We start from the raw sequence: 25,863 nt of genomic DNA on the forward strand, positions 1-25,863 counted from the left end.
CAATAGCTTTTGGTTTTCACAGTGCCGTCATACATCTATCCGTCCAGTCAACATGCGTTCCTCCCACAAGGGTGTGTCCGGTGGCCACCATTATTTCTGGGTATTAAAATCTTAGACATTCAAATACAGTGATATTACATGTGTGTAGCAGAACAACGGCAATTGACTGCAGCTTTTACGCGTCGCCAAGTGAATGACCTGGCATGTCTGCCACGGACTGGTACGCGCATAAATCCCTCGGGGAAGGACTATATTGGATCCAGGAGAAGTTTTTCGAATCGTCAAACAGAGCTAATATTTGGCTCCTCCGAGGATCTCACCAAGACGTAGTGATAGACACAGGCTTGGGTTTGAGGAGCTTACCTGACTACATTAACTCCAAAGGTCTGCTTGGAGACGACCCGCAGCGAAAGAACCCCCTTTTGGCTATCGCCACCCACGCCCACTTCGACCACTCAGGTGGTCTGTATCAGTTCCAACAGGTCGGGGTCCACAGTGCAGAGGTCGATGCGCTGGCTAACGGAGACAACTTCGAGACGGTCACCTGGCTGTCCGATAGAGAGATAGTCCAGGCTCCCTGGCCGGGATGGAGGGCCAGGCAATACAGAGTCAAAGCTGTACAACCAACACATATACTACAAGAAGGTAAGAACCAAACATTCTATAGAGATACCAATGTGGTGGCATAATTGTTTTAACAGAAATCTAGAAGACCATTTGCTGTATGATGTTGAGATAAAGATATGGTCAATATGAATGTAATTACACAGCCCTTTAAAGGATGTGTCTGCAACCCTTGTTACAGACTTTGCGTTGGAATACACTTTCACATTAGGCTGCATCCCAAGGGAAATTTATACTGCAGAGACTTGGCAGAGCACCAACACTGACCTCCCATCACGCACGCGCACACACACCTGCATTACCCCTCCCTTTTTTTGTATCCCATCATACACTCTCAATAGAAGTCAGAGCGTTAAAAATCTGACTGCGCATTCTTGAGATGAGGTTCCACACCCTAAATAAGTCTATTGACTCATTTACAGGAACTGTACAATGTTGTTGCTTATTTTATTTAACCTTTAGGCAAGGCAAGTCAGTTAAGAACACATTTATTTATTTACAATGATGGCATGCCCCGGCATGCCCCGGCCAAACCCAAATGTGCGCCCGTCCTATGGGACTCCCAATCACGGCCGGTTGTGATACAGCCTGGAATTGAACCAGGGTCTGTGGTGATGCCTCTAGCACTGAGATGCAGTTCCTTAGACCACTGCACCACTCAATAGCCCTTATAATGGGTCCCATAGGAAAGAACTGGATAGGTGCAGTGACGTGTTAATTTTACAGAGTCAGCATAGTAGTACGGTACCCCTAGAGAAAAGTAGGGTTAAGTGCCTTGATCAAGGGCACGTCGGCAGATTTTTTCCACCTTGTCGGCTCAGGTATTTGAACCAGTGACTTTTCGGTTACTGGCCCAATGCTCTAACCACTAGGTTAGAAAGACCAGGAAGGTTTTCCAATGGCTCGCAAAAAGGGCACCTATTGGTAGATGGGTAAAATGAACAAAAAACAGACATTGAATATCCTTTTTAGCACTTTAGAGATATTAATTACAATGTGGATGGTTTACCAATACACCCAGCCACTACAAAGATACAGGAGTCCTTCCTAACTCAGTTGACGGAGAGGAAGGAAACCGCTCAGTGATTTCACAATGAGGCCAATGGTGATTTTAAATGAGTTACAGAGTTAAATGGCTGTGATAGGAGAACTGAGGATGGATCAACAATATTGCAGTTACTACACAATACTAACCTAAATGACAAAGTGAAAAGAAGGAAGCCTGTACAGAATAAAAATATTCCAAAACATGCATCCTGTTTGCAATAAGCTTGAAGTAATACTGAAGTAAATAAATATACTTTTTGCCCTGAATATAAAGCATTATGTTTGGGGCAAATCCAACACAACACATAACTGGGTACCACTTTTCATATTTTCAAGCATGGTGATGGCTGCATCATGTTATGGATATACTTGTCATTGGCAAGGACTAGGGAGTTGTTTAAAAAAAAAATAGAAACGGAATGGAGCTCAGCACAGGCAAAGCCCTAGAGGAAAACCTGGTTCAGTGTGATTTCCAACAGACACTGGGAGACAAATCCACCTTTCAGCAGGACAATAACCAAAAATGCAAGGACAATTATACACTGGAGTTACTTACCAAGATGACGTTGAATGTTCCTGAGTGTCCTAGTTACAGTTTTGACTTGAAAATGGCTGTCTAGCAATGATCAATAACCAACTTGGCAGAGCTTGAAGAATGAAAAAAATAATAATGGGTAAATATTGTACAATCCAGGTTTGCAAAACTCTTAGAGACTTACTCAAATACTCACAGCTGTAATCACTGCCAAAAGTGATATTAACATGTATTGACTCAGGGGGTTGAATACTTACGTTTTATTTTCCATTAATAATTTAAAATAATGTAATCCCACATTGTAATACTACAAAATGTGGAAAAAGTCAAGTGGTGTGAATACTTTCTGAAGGCACTGTATATGCTATTTTCATACTCAGCTGATGACTTTGATGGATTTTATTTTAGCCAAGGAAATACAGCAGACGAGACCCGGCCATACTGAATTACGACAGAGCCTGAAAGGGAGAATGTACACATATTCAATCCCATCCACAGAGATCAGACCACAACACAAGTTATATTCTTGCTTTGAAGACACACACACACACTCCTGATCCATATTCTTAATTATGGCAGATTTTTGGTCCGTCTTGTCACATGTTCACGCATTGCCGCACACTTAAAAAAGTTGGCTCAAACTCCCCCAGCCAGCATCCGATCCCTGTGTAATCTAAGCACTGGTCAATACACTTCTGCTGCGTCAGTGCTGCAATGCAGTTGGAATATCTTATTGCTCAATGTGTCTGTTTTCCCCACCTTTCTCTCCTCATTCTCCCTCAGGTGATGTCATCAACCTGGGTGACAGGCAGCTGACGGTGCTGCACATGCCCGGCCACTCCCGGGGCAGCATCTGCTTGCACGATGGCAACAACAAGATGCTGTTCAGTGGGGACGTGGTCTACGACGGAGCCATGATCGACTGGCTGCCCACTAGCCAGGTCAGCGACTACATCAGCAGCTGTGAGCGCCTGGTGGGGCTGGTGGACAGCGAGCAGGTGGACCAGGTAATGCCGGGACACTATCACACATTTGGCGCGAAGCAGCTCCACCGCATCGCCTCGGGGTACATTGACAAAGCTGGCACCTGCCCGGCACGCTTCTCCACGTTCGCCTGGAGGACCTTGGCCGGATTGGCGTTACGGGCCTCCAACACACGGGGCGGGGCATCTGCTAGCCAAGGGACAGGCTAGCATTTAGAGTCGCACAGGTAGACTGGGGATATGCGGGAGATAATTTACCCCTTCAATGATCAGGAATTCTTTGTACTGTCAATCAGAAACTGCTGTGATCCAATGTATGTTAATTTACATCATTAATTAAAATGCCCCCACGCTTTACATCAGGCAATGATTGACAGAAAATCAAGATTCCCATCATTATGGGATGCATTCAAGACTGGAAAATGAATATATACACTGCTCAAAAAAATAAAGGGAACACTAAAATAACACATCCTAGATCTGAATGAATGAAATATTCTTATTAAATACTTTTTTCTTTACATAGTTGAATGTGCTGACAACAAAATCACACACAAATTATCAATGGAAATAAAAATGTATCAACCCATGGAGGTCTGGATTTGGAGTCACACTCAAAATTAAAGTGGAAAACCACACTACAGGCTGATCCAACTTTGATGTAATGTCCTTAAAACAAGTCAAAATGAGGCTCAGTAGTGTGTGTGGCCTCCACGTGCCTGTATGACCTCCCTAAAATGCCTGGGCATGCTCCTGATGAGGTGGCGGATGGTCTCATGAGGGATCTCCCAGACCTGGACTAAAGCATCTGTCAACTCCTGGACAGTCTGTGGTGCAACGTGGCGTTGGTGGATAGAGCAAGACATGATGTCCCAGATTCAGGTCTGGGGAACGGGCGGGCCAGTCCATAGCATCAATGCCTTCCTCTTGCAGGAACTGCTGACACACTCCAGCCACATGGGGTCTAGCATTGTCTTGCATTAGGAGGAACCCAGGGCCAACCGCACCAGCATATGGTCTCACAAGGGGTTTGAGGACACATCTCATCTCGGTACCTAATGGCAGTCAGGCTACCTCTGGCGAGCACATGGAGTGTGGCCCCCCAAAGAAATGCCACCCCAGACCATGACTGACCCACCACCAAACCGGTCATGCTGGAGGATGTTGCAGGCAGCAGAACGTTCCCCACGGTGTGTCCAGACTCTGTCACATGTGCTCAGTGTGAACCTGCTTTCATCTGTGAAGAGCACAGGGCGCCAGTGGCGAATTTTCCAATCTTGGTGTTCTCTGGCAAATGCCAAACGTCCTGCACGGTGTTGGGCTGTAAGCACAACCCCCACCTGTGGATGTCGGGCCCTCATACCACCCTCATGGAGTCTGTTTCTGACCGTTTGAGCAGACACATGCACATTTGTGGTCTGCTGGAGGTCATTTTGCAGGGCTCTGGCAGTGCTCCTCCTGCTCCTCCTTGCACAAAGGCGGAGGTAGCGGTCCTGCTGCTGGGTTGTTGCCCTCCTACGGCCTCCTCCACGTCTCCTGATGTACTGGCCTGTCTCCTGGTAGCGCCTCCATGCTCTGGACACTACGCTGACAGACACAGCAAACCTTCTTGCCACAGCTCGCATTGATGTGCCATCCTGGATGAGCTGCATTACCTGAGCCACTTGTGTGGGTTGTAGACTCCGTCTCATGCTACCACTAGAGTGAAAGCACCGCCAGCATTCAAAAGTGACCAAAACATCAGCCAGGAAGAATAGGAACTGAGAATTGGTCTGTGGTCACCACCTGCAGAACCATTCCTTTATTGGGGGTGTCTTGCTAATTGCCTATAATTTCCACCTGTTGTCTATTCCATTTGCACAACAGCATGTGAAATTTATTGTCAATCAGTGTTGCTTCCTAAGTGGACAGTGTGATTGACTTAGTTACATTGTGTTGTTTAAGTGTTCCCTTTATTTTTTTGAGCAGTGTATATATATATTTTAATATAATATTAAGAATTTGACAAGTTGTGTGATTGTTGGAATGTGCTTTCACGTTAGGCAGCATCTCTTATGGCGGTGTTTCTCTACCCCAGTACTCACAGTTGCATATTTTTGTATTTGCCCAGCTGGAATAACTAATGAAGAGCTAGATAGTTAGTTGTCGAGTCAAATATGCAACCTTAAGGAGGCTCTGGGATCAGAGATGAGTAACACTGCCATAGGGGAAATAAGGTGACAGGCAGCACACCACCTACTGACCTCAACACAGACAGAAAGAGAGAGAGACACAGAGACACATTCACACACACAGAGCATGACCGTCTAGATCTTTGTAACCTCGTCCCCAGGCTAACAAGAGAGAGAAAAGGCGGCTGGTGGACGAGACTATATATTTTGTAACACTGCATAAAGCCATCACAAGTATTAGCACATTCCTGAAATGAGACATTCCAGTTACTGTGTTGCTTTTTCTTTTACTTTCAACACTGAGGAAAAGGACATTTTCAACAGCACAAATTCCCATTGGAAAGATTCATGTGATAGTTTGGCTGCAAATACCAATTCTGTGCCCTTCCACACTCCACTCCACATCATAGATTTAACAATGGTGGAAAATCCCTCTAGCGAATGATTTCACTAATCCAATGATTTTAAATTCATGACTGGAAGTGCACAGTTTGGGAGACGGGTGGAGAATTGGCACGCAGGCTTGGATCCTGTGTGCAGAGAATGACAAGGATAACTGGGTCACCAATGGCTCTTGCAGTACATTGTCTGGATAGCTGAAATACGCTACAGCAGTTTTCAACTTTAAATGGATAAAATATTCATTCAGTCCCTAAACTATGAAACAGAACACTGCGTTGGCATGCACTATGTCTGCATACATTTTGGGTCAATTGACAAGAGTTTAAAGGGGTAGGCCATCATTGTAAATAAGAATTTGTTCTTAACTGACTTGCCTAGTTAAATAAAGGTAAAAAAATAAAAAACGAAGTGTCTGTCTAACTCGGCTCGATTTGTTATTAATCCTTTGCCTACATCACATCATCTTTTATTTCCAGTTCTGATTATGCATAAGTGATTTGAGGTAAGGTAAAGGAAACAAGGTAATTAAATGGAACGATAATGTAGTGCCCATCCCTGCAAGTTAAAAGGCCATACAATTTCAATTCTGCATAATAGCACAGCATTTTATAAACTTCACATGTTGATATACTTCCATATGACTGGTTTCACATTTGTCTCCAGACATTAGAAGGTAAATATATATATTTTCACAATTCCCTTAATAACCAAACAGATTACTCATTTACTTAGCTCTTATGAAGTTGTAAATTACAGTGCATGGAGATTGATGTTATATCTATCAGGGGGAAGTAAATGCTTTTTCCACTTGGAACTGGTAGATTCACTAGAACTTACTCATGGTTTACTATAACGTAAAGGTGATGGAATTATGTCAGTCAGAATACAGCGTCTGTGGCCACACCTTCATTTATTCGTCTCCACCTCGAACTAATAGGTGAATAGCATGCTATTCTATGGAATGTGTATCTATTTGACCTGACAAAGATTCTTGTGGATCGAAACGTTGTCAATAAAAGTGGTAATTGGGAGCATATTCAGTGTGCGGGCCTTTCTGTTCAACATTGACAAAAAGCTTGTTTGCTCTAGAGCAGGGCTGTTCAATGTTGGACCTGGATGGCTCTCATTATAAAATCGGGGACTGATACAGACCTGGGACACCAGGTGAGTGCAATTAACTACCAGGTAGAAACAAAAACCAGAAGTGTTTCAGTCATCCAGGAAAGGAATTGAACAGCCCTGCTCTAGTTAGCTAATAGCTTTTATTTTCTACATATCAAATTATACTCTTTTCCACTAACATGAGACGGACATGACAAGAAAACAATGGCTGTTCTAAATTGACAAATCATTTATTATCGTTATGTTACATTTTTAAACACAGGACACTTGCATGGTTAACATTTAATGTTATCTACCAGATGCAGTTATAGATCTGAAATCGACTGTTAAAGTAATATCAATAGAGCTGTATTTATAACAAAATCAATCATGTAAAATATATTTTAACAAAAAAGAGAAAGGAGTTTTGTTAACTTACAAAAAAACTTTACAGTAACAAATGCCACTTTGAAGCATTTACAGTTGTTTTAATGAGAAACTGAGTGAGCCAGCCGTGAGCCCTTGGAACACAGTAACATATCATAGCCTACAGTCCATCATAAGAGACATGGAGGGATTGATAGGCTTAAATGCATAGACCAGGGGGGGGCCAACCACACTTACCCCTGCCCACCTTATCATAATTTAACAACTACTACAATCACCTGGTTGGTATTTCTAAGTAGGTAAAAGACTGCACTATCTTAAGAAAAAGCTCAACACAATATTTGCTATAGATCAGTAATTCCTGTATTGCCTACTTGCATAATCGATTGCAATGTTCTGTATATACAGTACCAGTCAAGTTTGGACACATACTTATTCCAAGGTTTTTCTTTATTTTATACATTGTAGAATAAGAGTGAAGACATCAAAACTATGAAATCATGTAGTAGCCAAAAAAAAGTGTTAAATCAAAATATATTTTATATTCTTATATTTATATTCAAAGTAGCCAACCTTTGCCTTGATAACAGCTTTGCATTCGCTCAACCAGCTTTATGAGGTAGTCACCTGGAATGCATTTAAATTAACAGGTGTGCCTTGTTAAGTTAATTTGTGGAATTTCTTTCCTTAATACGTTTGAGCCAATCAGTTGTGTTGTGACAAGTAGGGGTGGTGTACAGAAAATAGCCCTATTTGGTAAAAGACCAAGTCCATATTATGGCAAGAACAGCAACATAAGCAAAGAGAAACAACAGTCCATCATTACTTTAAGACATGAAGGCAGTCAATGCGGAACATTTAAGTGCAGTTGCAAAAACCATCAAGTGCTGTGATGAAACTGGCTCTCATGAGGACCGCCACAGGAAAGGAAGATCCAGAGTTACCTCTGCTGCAGAGGATAAGTTCATTAGAGTTCACTGCACCTCAGATTGCAGCCCAAATGAATACGTCAGAGTTCAAGTACCTGACACATCTCAACATCAACTATTCAGAGGAGACAGCGTGAATCAGGCCTTCGTGGTCTAATTGCTGCAAAGAAACCACTACTAAAGGACACCAATAATAACAAGAGACTTGCTTGGGCCAAGAAACACGAGCAAGGGACATTAGATCGGTGGGTCCAAATTGTACATTTTTGGTTCAACCGCAGTGTCTTTGTGAAAAGCAGAGTAGGTGAACGGATGATCTCTTCATGTATGGTTCCAACCGTGAAGCATGGAGGTGGTGTCATGGTGTGGGGGTGCTTTGCTGGTGACACTGTCAGTGATTTATTTAGAATTCAAGGCACACCTAACCAGGATGGCTACCACAGCATTCTGCAGCGATACACCATCCCATCTGGTTTGCACTCAGTGGGACTACCATTTGTTTTTCAACAGGACAATGACCCAACAAACCTCCAGGCTGTGTAAGGGCTATTTGACCAAGGAGAGTGATGAGTGCTGCATCAGATGACCTGGCCTCCACAATCGCATGACCTCAAACCAATTGAGATGGTTTGGGATTATTTGGACCGCAGAGTGAAGGAAAAGCAGCCAACAAGTGCTCAGCATATGTGGGAACTCCTTCAAGACTGTTGGAAAAGCATTCCAGGTGAAGCTGTTTGAGAGAATGCCAAGAGTGTGCAAAGTTGTCATCAAGGCAAAGGGTGGCTACTTTGCAGAATCTAAAATATATATTTGATTTGGTTACTACATGATTCCATGTGTTATTTCATAGTTTTGCTGTCTTCACTATTATTCGACAATGTAGAAAATAGTACAAATAAATAAAAACCCTAGAATGAGTAGGCGTGTCCAAACTTTGGACTGGTACTGTGTGTGTGTGTGTGTGTGAAATTCTGGGACCGGTTTTCAGGCCATAAGGTTACGACTGTACCACAAACTATGCTATAAATCCACAAGGTCAAAGGTGGGATATCTAAACTCTTCACCCATGTATGTGCATTCCCAGTTTCTACATTCTCAAATACATAACATTTGCCAACGTAACTGAATTGGATGACATTAAAATACCCTTGAACTGAGACGAGCTGTAGCATGGGATTTAAACCCCCTAGCAACACTGTTCTCCATGCAGAGTATTTGTTTCATCAACAGAGTATCGTTTGTGAGGAAATCCTTGCCTGCTAGTAGGGGCGTATTAAAGATTAACAAGGACACCCAAAGCGTATGCCTCTCCATTCCAAAAACCATCTAGGCCTTCAACTTAACTCTATGGTATTTTGTAGGGGCTGGCCCAGATTTCAAAGTCAGTACATTTGCAAGCAATACTGCAACGAGGCAGTGTAACAAGTTAATATGAGTTCTCGTGATTATGTAGTACGTTACCTTTGGCTTACTTCAATTCATTATAATTTACTCCAAAAGTGATTAACATAAATCTTAAATATTGGTTCTTGTATAGTAGGCCTACAACGTGTTAATGAATGCATGGGAGGTTCTAGGAACCTTGCAGAAGCTCAATGTGACCCTGATGTTATCACAGTAGGAACAAGTAGTACAGTAAATTATTGGGAGAACTGGTGCATTAAGTTGAGCTTTCAATTCATTCACCGTCTGAGCAGTTAAGATCTCCGGCAACGCATTCTTTGCGTCTTTGAGCACAAACATGCAATAAGCAAATCGGTACATAAATATACTTGTTCCTTCTAGGCATGAATTCATAATACAAGTGATGGGTCTAGTCATTTGGATAGATCACAGTGAGCCTTTTTGGTACAGGTAACAACAACCCCATGACCACATAGACACTAAACATTCCCATACACTGACAGTTCACTTGGCCACACGCTCACTGCCCTGCCCAAACACTGCAAACACAAATACAGCACATATAGTAAGTAAATACCGCAGCTGAACTAACAAGATGCTATGAAATCATGGTCATATTGAGGGGTGTAATAGCTTGGATGACTGACGAGGAAACTCTCGTCTTTGACTGACAGATGCTGCCCTTTCCAGTTGGAGATTTCAGATGCGCAGAGCCTAGAGATATTGCGTTTATGTCATCAACAAAAACAAAAAAACTCTTCAATTTCCTAACCAGCATTACCATTCGAAAGGGAAGCAGAAGACTCCCATGTTCTGTGGACCATTGATACTGATGCAGAATGTCTCCTGTCCTTAGTCTAAAGTAATTCCAGTTAATACCAGGGCTCTTTCAACTGTGGGACTGGCTTCCTTCCCGCCAGTTCTTACCAGGACTTTGGATGATATGGGGGTCTGAGGTGGCTTATCCCTGGCTCAGTGGTTTAATGTGAGGGTCTGAGGTGGGTTGCCTATTGCAGGTGGGCTGCCTATTGGAGACGGTTTAGATGAGTGGGGGTCTGAGGTGGGTTATACCTGGCTCTGGAGCCAATTTCGGGGGTCCAGTTTGGCTCTCAGGTTCCTGAGGCTCCGGCGGGCCGAGGAGGGGCGTGAGAAAGGGGTACCGTCCAATGAGGAGGGGCTGTGGCTTCCCTCGCTGGAGCTGTTACTGGAGGTGGAGCTGGAGCAGGACAAGGTGGCCTGGGGGACGCATTGCGCCGGGATGGGGGCAAGGGAGGAGGAGGAAGGGGGCTGACAGGAGCACTGTAACACCCCCCCATACCCCCTGCCCCTGAGAGTGCTAAGCTTGGCATCCAGGGAGAGGGTGCGGGGGCGGAAGCGGGGGGAGGAGAGGGAGAGGGGCTCGGCCCAGCCTCGGTGGCGGGAGCAGGGGCTGGTGCTGCAGGGGCTGTCGCTGTCAGAGGTCAGGCTGGCATCTGAGGAGAGCAGGCCTGGCCAGGGGCAGCGCAGGGAGCTCAGTGGGCTGTGGGGGAGGCGGTGGGGGGAGCGGGGGCTGTGGCGGACCAGCCGAGGGGTGCGGGGGCCACCAGGAGACTCCTCGAACAGGGACATCCAGGGAGGAGAGGTCCCCAGCTGGCTCCTCAGCTCCAGCTCCTGCATCTGCCGAGTCAGGATGTCCGTCACCGTGCTGATGTCATCAGAGGTGTCAATAACTAGAAGGAGCAGAGGAAAGTCATTACTCCACTGTGGAAGGACAGACTATGCTAATAAAGTTGAGAAAGTTTAGAGAAGGGCAGGCCTAGACTTGGTGGTGGTAGTTGAGGAGGGATGTCAGCTTTAACACTCCTCAGTAGGTAGGAGAGCCCAGTACGGGGGGGGGGGGGGTGGACCCCACTGGTACTTCACCTGTCGTTGTAATAGGAGGAGAGCAGAGCACGAATCTCAGCAGACACGGCGTTATCCTGCAGCAAGAGACCCTCGCAAGAGGGGTGGTGAGGGGGCTAGGATCCAGGGGGAGGGGGGCAACCCATGGGGTGGTGGGCAGGTATAATGTACATTGACAGGCAGTAAAATATAATGGCGATATTATCGTTTGGGGAATGAAATGATGTGCGCGACAAGGAAAAAGTACGTTCATTTGGAATATATGAAGATTAGCATTCGAGTGTACAATTAATAATGAAGGATAAATAATGATATTAGTGGGGGGGGGGGGAAGGGGAGGGGGTGTAATTTGATCACAGGAACAAGGGTGAGTGGCATGGAGGGGAGATGGGACAAAAATTGAGAGAGACACAAGGAGAGGGAGAAAGGAAGAGAGAAAGAAAGTGAGTCAGCAGCATGTCAGAGAAAGGAACACTTCCATCCATAGTCAAGTACAGAGGTTGGTTGGTGTGCTAGTGAGGTAGCAGGTAGCTCAGAGTAGTCGGATGGAGAGCTCATGCGTATGGTGGACCACGCCACTGTTAGAAGAACTAGTCAGAAACACACACATGCAGTTACGGAAAGGGGGCCGTCCTCCTCTGGATATATCGTTCATGGATTTATTTGTGTTTATAAACCTATTAACCTATTATTTACACTAACCTAAACAAACTATAATGTTACCCTACTGTATGTTCTAGATTTAAAACAAATGAATAAAAGCAGAAAGAGACTCAAGTTTCCAAAACGTCTTGCTGAATCATATAAACGTATTTTGGACAATATAGTAAACCGTTTCTGAATCCATTTGGGTTGCTGTCTTACCAATTTCGTGGTAAAGAGAACCCTGTTTTGACGCGACAAGGGCTGGTTTCCGGGGTGATGGCAGCTCAATCTTCATCAAGTCGTCACAGCACTGCTTCCATTGGCCTGCAGGGAAGAAGGAAGCCGTCAATCACCTTCAAACATCCAATCAAGAGCTGAGAAAACCACTAACACATCAGGAGCCAATGAGCACATGAACAAGAGCATATGAGGACCTAGAGTGTAAATCATGTCTAAGGCCAGGAGGGTCGGGAGTTTTTTCTTACCTCCTGACCTCACCAATGAAGAACCTAGGGCCCGAATCATGTGATCAGAACAAACTTACTGATGTAAAAAAATACAGATGTATTATTAGTTTATATTATCAAATAAAATAAATATTATTGTTAAGTCATTATTATTATTTTTAATTACTCATGTCACAGAACTGTTGCCAGAAGGCTTCCATCCAGCGGTGTGTCTCTTCGCGACTGTCTGCCGAGAGTGTGTGTGTAATCTCCTCTCCCCCGTACTGGTTACTGATGCAGATGCTCTGGGCCTTACTGTGGGGGTCTTTCTCTGACGCACGTATTCTCGTCTCCTAACACACAGACACAGACACATGATAAGCTACTGACGTTGAATTAACCAAATGTTTCAATACCCACCCAAAAATAAGTATTTAAGCATGAAATCGTCCTTTTAACATCTGTCAACGCAGATTGTGAATGCACTTACTGACACAAAGAGCGGTCACTGACAGTCAAGCCCAGTAGACTCAGCCTCAAGCATTAATCTGTCCCAGTTATCAGCTACGTCCCAATTATCTCTCTGTCCTCCCAGTGTGCACTTGTTCACTACCCTTCAATGATTTGAAAGGAACTTACTGGTATAAGAGGTGGAAATAACCTACAGCCAATACCTCCACCAATGCTTTGGGAAGTAGTGAACGAGGGTACACTTCAGGAGAAAGGCAATATTATAGGGACGCACTAAAATGACTGTACGCACTAAAATGACAGTACTGCAATGTGTTTCCTCATCACCACCAGTAGATGGTAGCAGCGCCCTGTTCAGCCTCACTCTGGGTTCACGTTGATCCTGAGAGCAAAGCAGTCAGAGCTGCTGACTAATACATGATGATCCCGCTGATTTAATGATCTCTGCCTGAAGCTAAAACAGGGCTTTGTACTGTGGGTCAAGGGTCACCACGACTCAATGAGCCACAGCAGAAAGATTAAGGCCAGCAGGGATCAACAATAGACAGGGTGGAAAGAGGAATAAGTTCTGTCCTTGAAACATTGGGGACAACTGGACTCTCTCTTATGAGAGACCGTCTGGTTGTATTAGGGCTTGGCGATAATCAAATGAATCAAATTAATTCAATATATATTTTTGCACAACATTCCAAATACCTGTATCTCAAGAATCAAGAAAGACAATTATGTACGGAGCATTTAATGTGCATTTGGAAAGTTTACAGATGCGTTGACTTTTTCCACATTTTGTTATGTTACAGCCTTATTCTAAAATGGATCAAATAACCCCCCAATCTACACACAATACCACATAATGACAAAGTGGCATTTGGAAATTGCCCCCAAGGATGAACCAGACTTGTGAAGGTCTACAATTTTTTTCTGAGGTCTTGGCTGATTTCTTTTGACTTTCCCATGATGTAAAGCAAAGAGGCACTGAGTTTGAAGGTAGGCCTTGAAATACATCCACAGGTACACCTCCAATTGACTCAAATTATGTCAATTAGCCCATCAGAAGCTTCTAGAGCCATGACATCATTTTCTGGAATTGTCCAAGCTGTTTAAAGGCACAGTCAACTTAGTGCATGTAAACTTCTGACCCACTGGAAATGTGATACAGTGAATTATAAGTGAAATAATCTGTCTGTAAACAATTGTTGGAAAAATGACTTGTGTCATGCACAAAGTAGATGCCCTAACCGACTTGCCAAAACTATAGTTTGTTATCACGAAATTTGTGGAGTGGTTGAAAAACAAGTTTTAATAACTCCAACCTAAGTATGTAAACTTCCGACTTCAACTGTAACTGCCTTTAGCTCAGGACCAGGACACAGCAGGGGTTCAAACTGTAGAACCCAGTTCCCACATTTTAATATAAAAATTGATTTATCAAACAAAACTATGCAACATTATCTCTGGGATCCTCAGGATTAAAAATCAGAGCAAGATTACTGAATGTAAGTACAATATTTACCTTCAGAGGTGAATGTATCAAACCAGTTTTTGTTGTGCACTCTCCTCAAACAATAGCATGGTATGTTTTCACTGTAATAGTTGCTGTATATTGGACAGTACAGTTAGATTAACAAGAATTAAAGTTTCTGCCCATATAAGAAATGTCTGTGTCCTGGGAAATTTTCTTGTTACTTACAACGTCATGCTAATCACATTAGCTCAACTATCCCGCGGGAGGACACCGATCCCATAGAGGTTAAGAAGATATCACAAATAATAATAGAGGTGGCATTAAAAGATCAGATAATCCCTATATCCGTAGCTAGCATGCAGTTTTTGAGTGTGTGTGTATCTGGTAATGTACTTTTAAATTTTTAAATAGACTGACTTTGTTGATGGCGATGGTAAATGCTGGCTCGACGTTAGCCTCCATATCCTCTTGCCGGTGGTAACAGAAAAGGTTTGTCCCTTTAAGGACGCCGTAGACATTCGTCCAACTCTGAGGGTCACCTCCCAACTGCTGTGAGAGACAGAGAGAGACAGACAGACGTTTATTATAAAAAGCTAAAATGTTTTTAAATCATTTAAATCAAAAGTCATTTGTGGAATATTATATAAAGTTACCAGGTTGTTAGCTAGCTAGCTGAGGAAACAAATGTGACTAAAAAAGGTGTAAAACAAAAAAGGTTAAAGGCTCCCAAATAGTTTTAGAATGTAAAATACGGGCCCCCAATCCTCGACAAGAAGGAAAAAAACTGTTGCTCCAGTAATATGGGTCAGATCTTTGAACAGTTTTGTTACATCCTGATCTGTTTCACCTGTCTTTGTGCTTGTCTCCCTCCCCCTCCAGGTGTCACCCAGCTTCCCATTATCCACTATGTATTTATACCTGTGTTCTGTTGGTCTGTTGCCAGTCCATCTGATCAGGTGTTACCAGCGTTCTTTCCCGCCGTTCTGTTTCTTAGTTTTTCCCGGTTCTGACCATTTTGCCCTGACCCCGAGCCTGCCTGCCGTTACTGTACCTGCCTGACTCTGACCTGATCACAAACTTCTGCCTGCCCTCGACCTGCCCTTTGTTTCTAATAAATCATCTGAGAACTGTACTATCCGCCTCTGGGTCATATCCTGAGTCGTGATAGTACGAATTGGCCATGATTGACCCAGCAGACTCGGACCAGCTCCACAATGCCGTCTCTTCCCAGGTAGCCACCATTGGAAGACGCGAGGAGTTACTTCAAGATCTTATGGAAGGAGTCCACACCTTGGTGGAATGCCAGGACCGTGCCTTCAACACATTGCTGGAGCAATTCTGCGGATTGTCTGTGAGGCAGCCCACCACTACAGTAACCCCCCACACTGTAAAATTACCCCGCTACCAGCGGTGTTTCTCCGCAATCTACCCCGACTTCCCAAGAACTCCGCTTATCTCCTCCGGAGTGCTACCCTGGAGATCCCAGATCCTGCCGGCCTTTTCTCTCACTGTTCTCTAATCTTTGAGCTACAGCCCTCTTCATTTCCCTCTGATCGCTCGAGAATAGCGTATGTTATAACGCTGATATCCGGGAGGGCTCTTGCCTGAGCTACGGCGGTGTGGGAGCAACAATCCATTTTTTGCCTCAGATTGTGGAGGACGTACAGAAAGTGTTTGATTCTCCGTTGTCTGGGTGAGAGGCGGCTCGTAAGCTGCTAAAACTATGTCAGGATTCCCGTAGTGTGACTATGTGTTGGATTTTCGCATGTTGGTGACAGAGTGCCTGGAACCCAGAAGCCCGGTTCGACAAATTCCTTCACGGGTTGTTGGAGGTGATTAAAGACGAGCTCGTAGCCCGGGAGCTGCCCCCGGCTGACCTCGACTCACTCATAGCCTTGACGATCGATGGGCGGCTACGGGAATGTAGGAGGGAGACGGAGTCTGTTCCCTGTCGCCGATGCTCGTCCTCGATTTCTACCTCGCCTCCGAGGAATCCTGGAAATCCACAAAGCCAACATTTCCAAGTGGATCCGATGGCAGCCGAAGTCTCTCGGATGACACAGAGGGCTGTTGTGTTGTCTCCTCCGGGGCCCATGCAACTGTTTCCTGCTGAGTGATTACGTGGACTTACCACCCAGAACTGTCTGTATTGTGGAGTAAGATTTTTTAAAATCTACCTGCCCATTTAAGAACAAGGCTCATCAAGGAGGTACTTGTACAAGTACACTGGTGAGATGTATGGGGAGATTCCCATCTTCCATTGCTCGTACTCCTCTCCGTGCTACCCTGTTGTGTGGTGACCGGTCCAAATCTCTCCGGGTGCTCAGACTCTGGGGCCGATGACAGCTTTATGGACGCTACCCTGGTGTTGGAGCTGGGAATCCCCACACAACCCCTCTCCATTCCCATGGAAGTCAGAGTTGGATGGGGGCTCTATTGGCAGAGTCACCCACACCAACCTGAGAGTGTCGGGTAATCACAGTGAGTTTATGCAGTTCCTGCCTATCAAATCCCATCATGCACCCATGGTTTTGGGGTTTTCCTGGCTCCAGAGGCACAATCTCCTGATCGACTGGGCTACTGGTTCTATCCTGGGTTGGAGCCTATTTTGCCATGGGCATTGCCTGCTCCGGGACCTCTTCCTGCGGGCTTGGGAAAAGCCCCAGACCTCTCCGCCATTCCCGCGGAGTACCAGGACCTCCGGGAGGTTTTCAGCAAGGCCCGTGTCACTGCACTTCCTCCGCATCGGCCCTATGACTGAGTCATCGACCTTCTCCCGGGCGTCTTTTTCCCTGTCAGATCTGGACACTAAGGTGATGGAGACGTATATTGAGGACTCCCTGGCTGCAGGGGGTATCTGTCTTTCTGCCTCCCCTGCAGGCACAGGGCTCTTCTTTGTGGAGAAGAAGAACAAAACCCTGTGTCCATGTATAGACTACCGGGGCCTGAATGTCATCATGGTTAAAAACAGTTACCCGCTTCCACTCATTGCCTCGTCTTTCGAGCCTCTCCAGGGGGCTACCATCTTCTCCAAGTTGGACCTCTGGAATGCCTACCATCTGGTAAGGATCCGGGAAGGGATGAGTGGAAGACCCCCTTTACCATGGCTAGCGGGCATTACTAATACCTGGCGATGCCGTTCAGACTGACCATTGCTCTTGCTGTGTTTCAGGCCCTGGTAAACAAACTTCTCCAGGACATGTTGAACTGGTTCATATTCGTCTACCTTGATCCTTGTGCTTTCCCACTCGACTTAAGAACATGTCCTCCAGCGTCTTCTGGAGAACCAGGTGTACGTCAAAGCGGAAACATTTGAATCTCCTTCCTGGGGTTCATCATAACTGCAGGCAACATCCTTATGGATCCTGAAAAGGTGAGAGCGGTGGTGGATTGGCTGCAACCCACCACCAGAGTGCAGCTGCAACGCTTTCTGGGGTTCGCCAATTTCTACAGCACCCGGGCTTCCCCCCTTGCAGTCCTCACCTATCCAAAGGTCCCGTTTACATGGTTTCCAGGTGCAGACCAGGCGTTCTTGGACCTCAAACACCAATTCACTACTGGCCCCATCCTAATCCATCCAAATCCGTCTCGGCAGTTCGTGGGGGAGGTCGACACCTTGGACATCGGAGTGGGGGCTGTCCTGTCCCAGCGTTCGGCCCAAGACCGAAAGCTGCATCCTTCCTTTCCTCTCCCATCGTCTCATCTTCACGGAAATGAATTACGAAATGGGTAACCGGGAACTTTTGGCGGTGAAGATGGTGTTAGAAGAGTGGAGGCACTGGTTAGAGGGGACGGAACACCCATTCATAGTATGGACAGATCACAAGAACCTGGAATATCTCCGCAAGGCCAAGCACCTCAACTCCAAGGCAAGCTTGATGAGCCCTGCATTTCACCCGATTTAACTTCACCATCTGATACCGCCCGGGGTCCAAGAATGTGAAGCCTGGTGCTCTGTTACGCCTCTATAGCCCCACTGCTACACCATCAGACCCCGAGACCATCCTCCTCGGCTAACCGGATGTTTGTCCCAGACTCTACTGTTCCTTGGTTCTGGAATCTGGTCATTCCTCTCGACTGGCCTGCCATCCTGGCTCCCATCAGACCCTGGCCTTTGTATGACAACGTTTTTGGGGGCCCACATAGGTTCCTAACCTCTCCACATTCATTGCCGCCTGCACTGTGTGCCCAGAATAAGACTCCTCTGCAAGCTCCGGCTGGCCTCCAACCACTTCCCGTCCCTGATCACATATATCCCTGGACTTCATCACTGGTCTACCCCCGTCTGATGGCAACATGGTTATCCTTACCGTGGTGGACCAATTTCCCAAAGCCACCCACTTCATCCCTCTCCCCAAGCTACCCTCAGCCAAGGAGACACCACCTGCTCATGGTGCAGCACGTCTTCCAGATCCATGGACTTCCGGTGGACATGGTCCCCGACCGTGGTCTTCAGTTCTCATCCCAGTTATGGAAGGTTTTCTGCACGCTCATTGAGTCGTCGGCCAGCCTGTCCTCCAGGTTCCACCCCCAGTCTAAAGGCCAGTCGGAGCAAGCCAATTAGGACCTGGAGACGACTCTTTGCTGCCTGCTCTCTGCCAACCCCACCACCTGGAGTCAGCAGCTCGTGTGGTAGAGTACGCCCACAACACAGTCCTTTGCTCAGCATACACTATGCCCAGATGTTCGTCCGCCGTACCTGGAGAGAGAGCCCGGTCGGCTTTTCACCTCCAGGTATCAACGTCAGGCGGACCACAACCGGACCCCGACAGTCTCGGGCAGAGGGTATGGCTGTCCACTTGGGATCTGCCCCTCCAGGTAGAGTCCCGCAAACTGTCCCCCCGTTTTAAATCGGCCCTTTCCCCATCTCCAAGATCCTTCGCCCCGTACCCTCCGTATACATCCCACTTTTCATGTGTCTAGGATTAGACCTGTCTCACAGCCCTTTGTCTCCTGTACCTGTCTGACTGACCTGATTACGAACCTCTGCCTGCCCTGACCCCGAGCCTGGCTGCCGTCCTGTACCTGCCCGACTCTGACCTGATCACAACCTGCCCTCGACCTGCCCTTTGTTTCTAATAAATCATCTGAGAACTGTACTATCCGCCTCCCGTGTCAACATCTGGGTCATATCCTGAGTTGTGCTAAGTTTGGACTAGAAACAAGCTGTTTTTGTTATAGTAATGGTGCAAGCATGACGCTAATGAATCTGCACTGGGGAAAAGCAAAACCTTATCATTACAACAATTATTTTCTAAAACACATATACAGTAGATTGGATTTAATGGGGGTCGCACAACAAAATATTTTGTCGCACTTTAGAGCCCTATGTCTTGCTTTCCTGCCAAACACACAAACGCTCGCGCACAGACACTCACCTTGACCTTCAAGCAGCCACTCATCATCTGCTGGGTCATACAGTGAGGCTGGGCAGCCAGGCGACAACACACACTGCCGTAGAGAGGCACCCAGTACGAACACTCCTCTGAAGGGAGAGAAAGAGAGGGAGAAAGAAAGGAATGAATGAGGGTTGAGAAGATAAATACAATGAACATATAACACACACACACACACCAACAGTAATAGCAGGGAATAAAAGTCTCACCACTGCAGGGAGAACTGTGAACAACAGTGAAGTGCCCATCAAACTTTATTAGAGCCGTAAGGGGCAATGAATGAAACAGCAGCACATGTCAGGGTGTCTAGTCCCCTGTAGCCCTCATCATGAGAGTTTTACACAGCACTGACCCTGCTAGAGTGCTTTATTACTACGACCTTGACTCTGACTGGCTGTCAGCTAGATTCCTGCTGGGAGACAGGGAGGGAGGGAGAGACACAGAGAGAGAGAGAGAGAGACTGACACTGAGGGAAAGAAAGAAAGAAAATGAGTACTGTACATGGATGAAACCACTCTCTCGACTGTGACCTACCGTTGCCTGAGATGCTGAGGTCGTGAGTGCGGAAGCTGTCCTGGACATGTGTCAGTGACAGGGATGTGTGGGCCAGGAGGTGGTACTTAGGTCCCCTGTGGACAGAACAGATACACTGGTGAGCTGTGTGACTGTGGGAGTAAATGCACATGTGTCTCTGTGTGTCTGCCAGTGTCTTTGTGTGGTTGTTTTTGGGCAGGACAATTCTTATTATTTTTCCACTAACTGTTCTAATTGGGCAAAAGAGCAGAATTGGACTGCCTGTGTAAACGCAACAATGTATGCATGGACATGCGTATCAGTGTGTGTCTATGTGAATATCTAGCTATAGTAGTGTGTCAGCATGATGTGATACAACCAAACCCACTTACGCCACTGCGGGTCCAGGTAGCAGCAGTGTGGCTGCCCCTGCATTGCTGGTGGGGCTGTAGGCTCCAGGGTCCATGGCAACACGGAGCTTTTTTCCTGCCGAGCGGCCCAGAGAGCTGCTCAGTTTGCTGGCTAGTTTCCTGGGCGCGCTCCCTGCCGAGTAGTCCTCCTCCGAACAGCAGCTGTATAGCTCCACTCGCAGCTCAAAGCCCGGGCTGGCCTCGCTGCTACACACAGCCAAAGACACACACATAGATATTCAAAGCATGTGTAACAGTGTAAAGGAAAAATAACGTACACATGCACACACAGCAAACACATTTTTTTACAGTGCCTTCAGACCCCTCGACTTTTCCCACATATTGTTATGTTACAGCCTTATTCTAAAATTGATTCAATTAATGTTTTTCTTCTTCAATCTACACACAATACCCGATAATGACAAAGAAAAAAAAAGTTTCGAATTTTTGCAAATGTATTCAAAATGTATTCAGACCCTTTGCTATGAGACTCGAAATTGAGATCAGGTGCATCCTGTTTCCATTAATCATCCTTGATATGTTTCTACAACTTGGAGTCCACCTGTGCTAAATTCAATTGACTGGACATGATTTGGAAAAGCACACACCTGTCTATATAAGGTCCCACAGTTGACAGTGCATGTCAGAGCAAAAACCAAGCCATGAGGTCAAAGAAATTGTCCATAGAGTTCCGAGACAGGATTGTGTCGAGGCAGAGATCTAGGGAAGGGTACCAAAACATGACTGCAGCATTGAAGGTCCCATAGACACGGTGGCCACCATCATTCTTAAATGGAAGAAGTTTGGAACCACCAAGACTCTGCCTAGAGCTGGCTTCCCGGCCAAACTGAGCAATCGGGGGAGAATGGCCTTGGTCAGAGGGGTGACCAAGAACCCGATGGTCACTCTGAGATCCAGAGTTCCCCTGTGGAGATGGAAGAACCTTCCAGAAGGACAACCATGACAGCCCGCTGGTTCTGTGGTCTGATGAAACCGAGATTGAATTCTTTGGCCTGAATGCCAAGCGCCACGTCTGGAGGAAACCTGGCACCATCCCTACGGTGAAGCATTGGTGGTGGCAGCATGCTGTGGGGATGTTTTTCAGTGGCAGGCACCGGGAGACTAGCAAGGATTGAGGGACAGATGAACGGTGCAAAGTAGAGCGAGATCCTTCATGAAAACTTGGACCTCAGACTGGGGCGAAGGTTCACCTTCCAACAGGACAATGACCCTAAGCCCACAGCCAAGACACGGCAGGAGTGGCTTCGGGACAAGTCTCTGGATATCCTTGAGTTGCCCAGCCAGAGCCCTGACAGCACTTGAGAGGATCTGCAGAGAATGTGAGAAGCTCCCCAAATACAGGTGTACTTATGTAAATGTGATATTTCCTGTTTTTGTTTTGACATTATGGGGTATTGTGTGTAGATTGATGAGGGGGAAAAAACTATTGAATACATTTCTGAATAAAGCTTTAATGTAACCAAAAAATGTGGTAAAAGTCGAGGGGTCTGAATACTTTCTGAATGCACTTTATATACAGAATCAAGTACTGATACATTTATAAATCAAATCTCTCTCAATTACAAGCATGACCTTAAGCATGCACATAAACACCAAACACTTATAGCATGGGAAAGATGAAAGAATCAGGCTGCGTTTACACAGAGAACCAAATTCGGATCCTGTCCCACGAATTGATCTTTCGACCGATCAGATTAGCTCTTTTGCTAATAATTGAGCAAAAGTTCAAAATCGAGCAAGCCTGTGTAAACGCAGCGCAAGACAACACAAGCCAAACAGAAAGGGGAGACGTACAAGACGATGGTGTTGTCAAAGCAGATGTCGGTGAGTGTCCGGTCCACCATCACCATGTCTGTGTCGTGGATCTCCCCTCCCACCTGAAGCAGACAGAACACTGCACACCGATGCAGCTCTGAGGAAAAGAGAGAGAGAGTATGTGTGTGAGCGTGTGCATGAGTGTAGTGCATGTGCCGGTGTGTGAGTATGTGTGCGAGTTTGTGTCCATGCCCTCAGTTATCTTCCCACTGCACTTAATGACCTTGACAAATTGCCTCATTAAAACTTCACCTAGACTCTCCTACTACCTGTCCCTCCTGGAGTTAATTTATATGTGCATAGGTCTACTAGGTCATGCAGATTAATTCATTCCAGTTGTCGGGGAGGGGCAGACCATACTAAAGATTTCTGTGTTTGTTTTTTTTTACCATTAGGTGGTGACCCGAGACCCTTACACGTAGCAGTTAGGGTTGCAAAGTGTCTGAAATTTTCCATGGGAAGTTAAGCCTGGGAATTTAGCTTAAATTCATCAAAAAAGCAAGCTTATAATAGTGAACCTTTTTTGAGGGATACACATAAGGCAATTCTAAGTCTTGTGGCATATTTTGGTTAAACTATCCCCAATTCAATGGAATTGCAACCCTCTGCATGCACAGTGCACTATTCCATCACATGTTCAAAGACTCAATCATGGACACACTGACAGTTGTGGCTGCTTTGCATGATGTATTGTTGTTTCTACCTTCTTGCCCTTTGTGCTGTTGTCTCTGCCCAATAATGTTTGTACCATGTTTTGTGCTGCTACCATGTTCTGTTGCTACCATGCTGTTGTCATGTTGTGCTGCTACCATGCTGTGTTGTCATGCGTTGCGGCTACCATGCTGTGTTGTTGACTTAGGTCTCTCTTTATGTAGTGTTCTCTCTCGTGTCATGATGTTTGTTTTGTCCTATATTTATATGAATGCAACAAAGATGCAGAATCCTTTGGCCAAAGTGCACAAATATCTTTTTATTTTTAATCTCAGCTCCCGTCCCCGCAGGAGGCCTTTTGGTAGGGCCGTTATTGTAAATAAGAATGTGTTCTTAACCAACTTGCCTAGTTAAATAAAAGGTTAAATAAAAACAGCTGATTCTCAAGATCTTGCACACTAATGAGATGCTATTGAGCCCACACTACTACACTGAGCCAGGAACTACAGTATGTGCTTTCTGGTAAGTTTTGATTACAATACTGGGTGGGGTGAATATAATTTTATACGACATCCATGATTTTTTGTTAACTAGTAAATAGTAGCCTACAGCAAAGTATGTTTAAATAATGTCTTACTTGTTAACAATTTCTGCTAGTTAGTTTTTTCTACCATGTGGGTTTTAGCTTGCTTGAGTCTGCTAACTGAGGAGTGTTAATTCACCTGTTTCCATACATGTTTCATGTTAAAACATTTATCTTACAAAGGAGATGTTTAATCTAACTGCTTAACTATTTATCTCTACATGGAATTGTATTTGTTTTTTCTAATCTTTACAGGAAAATGCCACGGGCACTATCTGATGTGTGGAGACATTTCACTGCAGTTAATGTAGGAGGAAAGCTGTGTACATTTGCAAATACTGTGCCAAATCATGTGAAGAATGCAACAAAAATGCAGAATCCTTTGGCCAAAGTGCACAAAGTTCCCTCAACACTCACAACAAGAAACCTCTGACTAAAGTCCCTCTACTTCTATTCGAGGTGAAAATTATGAATCAGACACCTTATCGATAGCCACAGCTCACGGTCCTCTTGGAATCAGAAGTTTTTTTTAACTCAATGGAAGAACGTAGTCAGAGAAATGCTGATGAACGTCTTGCTCGAGCTGTGTATGCAATTAGTTCACCTCTGATGCTCACAGGCAATGTGTATTGGAAGAGATTTCTGAATGTTCTTCGCCCAACATACACCCCTCCAACCAGACATGCTTTATCTACTCATTTGCTGGATGCAGAGTTCAAGTGAAGGTCAAGAAAATCATTAAGAAAGCAGACTATTGCAATCATCTCTGATGGGTGGTCGAATGTTTGTAGGCAAGGAATAATTAACTACGTCATCTCCACCCCTCAACCAGTATTTTACAAGAGCATATACACAAGGGACAACAGACACACCAGTCTCTACATTGCAGATGAGCTGAAGGCAGTCATCAATGACCTTGGACCACAGAAGGTATTTGCACTGGTGACAGACAATGCTGCGAACATGAAGGTTGCCTGGTCTAAAGTGGAGGAGTCCTACCCTCACATCACATCCATTGGCTGTGCTGCTTATGCATTAAATCTGCTTCTCAATGACATCATGGCACTGAAAACAATGGATACGGATTGAAGGAGACAATGCCATCCTGTATGATGTTCAGACTCTGCTTGCAGATGTAAGAGAAGAAATCCGTACTGCCCTGCCCACTTCACTGTTGCTCCAAGCAGAGGAAACTGCAGTTCTGAAATATATCAAAAAGCGTGAAGACTTCTGCCTGAAGCCCATACACACCGCAGCTTACATGTTGGACCCCATGTATGCTGTCAAGAGCATCCGGTCTGGTGCAGAGATCAACAAGGCCAATGGTGTCATCACTACCATGTCTCGCCACCTTGGCCTGGATGAGGGAAAGGTTCTTGGCAGTCTGGCAAAGTACACTTCCAAGCAAGGGCTTTGGGATGGAGATGCAATATGGCAGTCGTGCCAACATATCTCATCAGCCACCTGGTGGATCTGAGGCTCTTTCCGCTGTTGCCTCCATCATCATCCAAATCACACCAACATCAGCTGCCTCAGAGCACAACTGGTCCGTGTTTGGGAACACACACACCAAGAGACTGACCAATACGGGTTGAAAAATTGGGGTCCATCCAGACAAATTTGAGGCTGACAACGAGCCGTCCTCAACTAGGTTGGAAAGTGACAGTGAAGATGAGGCCTCAGAGTCTGATGTTCAAGAGGTGGACATTGAGGAGGTCCAGGGAGAAGACATGGAAGCCTGAGAGGAAGACAACCAGAGATTTTGTTTCTAGACTATCATTTTACAGATGTATGTTGAAAATGTTTTTGGGAGATGCAATGGATCCTTGGGGATCATTCAATATTCCTTTTCTTTTGTTGTACAGTGAAATCATCCCATGTGAAGAGTCAACTCATTTAATTAAAGTTCAATTCGTAACTAAAAAGTTTCTTTTCTATTGGAAGGATTTAATCATTTGCAATTGTGTCTACTTATGATAAGGT

The 25,863-nt window shown here is 45.4% G+C and overlaps 2 protein-coding genes across 3 annotated transcripts in view; one reads left to right on the forward strand and one right to left on the reverse strand.

Annotated features, from left to right (window-relative positions):
• The first annotated feature begins 68 nt into the window (after positions 1-68).
• On the forward strand, positions 69-6,182 carry mblac2 (metallo-beta-lactamase domain containing 2). The gene is made up of 2 exons (XM_029678864.2): positions 69-645; positions 2,990-6,182. The coding sequence occupies exons 1-2, from the start codon at positions 204-206 to the stop codon at positions 3,397-3,399; spliced, it is 852 nt and encodes a 283-aa protein (XP_029534724.1). The 5' UTR covers positions 69-203; the 3' UTR covers positions 3,400-6,182.
• Positions 6,183-7,095: 913 nt separating this feature from the next.
• The window catches only part of LOC115139714 (rhotekin-like), an 88,449-nt gene continuing 69,681 nt past the window's right edge, over positions 7,096-25,863 (reverse strand). For both annotated transcript variants that reach the window (XM_029677406.2, XM_029677407.2), the window contains exons 5-12: positions 22,626-22,743; positions 20,793-21,017; positions 20,422-20,516; positions 19,870-19,976; positions 14,909-15,040; positions 12,743-12,908; positions 12,329-12,433; positions 7,096-11,292 (exon numbers count right to left, since the gene is read on the reverse strand). In XM_029677406.2, the coding sequence (XP_029533266.2) occupies positions 10,649-11,292; positions 12,329-12,433; positions 12,743-12,908; positions 14,909-15,040; positions 19,870-19,976; positions 20,422-20,516; positions 20,793-21,017; positions 22,626-22,743 (1,592 nt within the window). In that variant the 3' untranslated portion in view covers positions 7,096-10,648. The remainder of the gene's footprint in view (positions 11,293-12,328; positions 12,434-12,742; positions 12,909-14,908; positions 15,041-19,869; positions 19,977-20,421; positions 20,517-20,792; positions 21,018-22,625; positions 22,744-25,863) is intronic.

Source organism: Oncorhynchus nerka, linkage group LG13, assembly GCF_034236695.1.
Source record: "Oncorhynchus nerka isolate Pitt River linkage group LG13, Oner_Uvic_2.0, whole genome shotgun sequence".
NCBI classification, from domain to species: Eukaryota; Metazoa; Chordata; class Actinopteri; order Salmoniformes; family Salmonidae; genus Oncorhynchus; species Oncorhynchus nerka.

Bases quoted from the DNA above. Each gene is read 5' to 3' on its own strand.
- mblac2 (XM_029678864.2), top strand. From the start codon at position 204: ATGTCTGCCACGGACTGGTACGCGCATAAATCCCTCGGGGAAGGACTA. The intron at 646-2,989 runs GTAAGAACCAAA...ATTCTCCCTCAG, and splicing joins AACACATATACTACAAGAAG to GTGATGTCATCAACCTGGGT.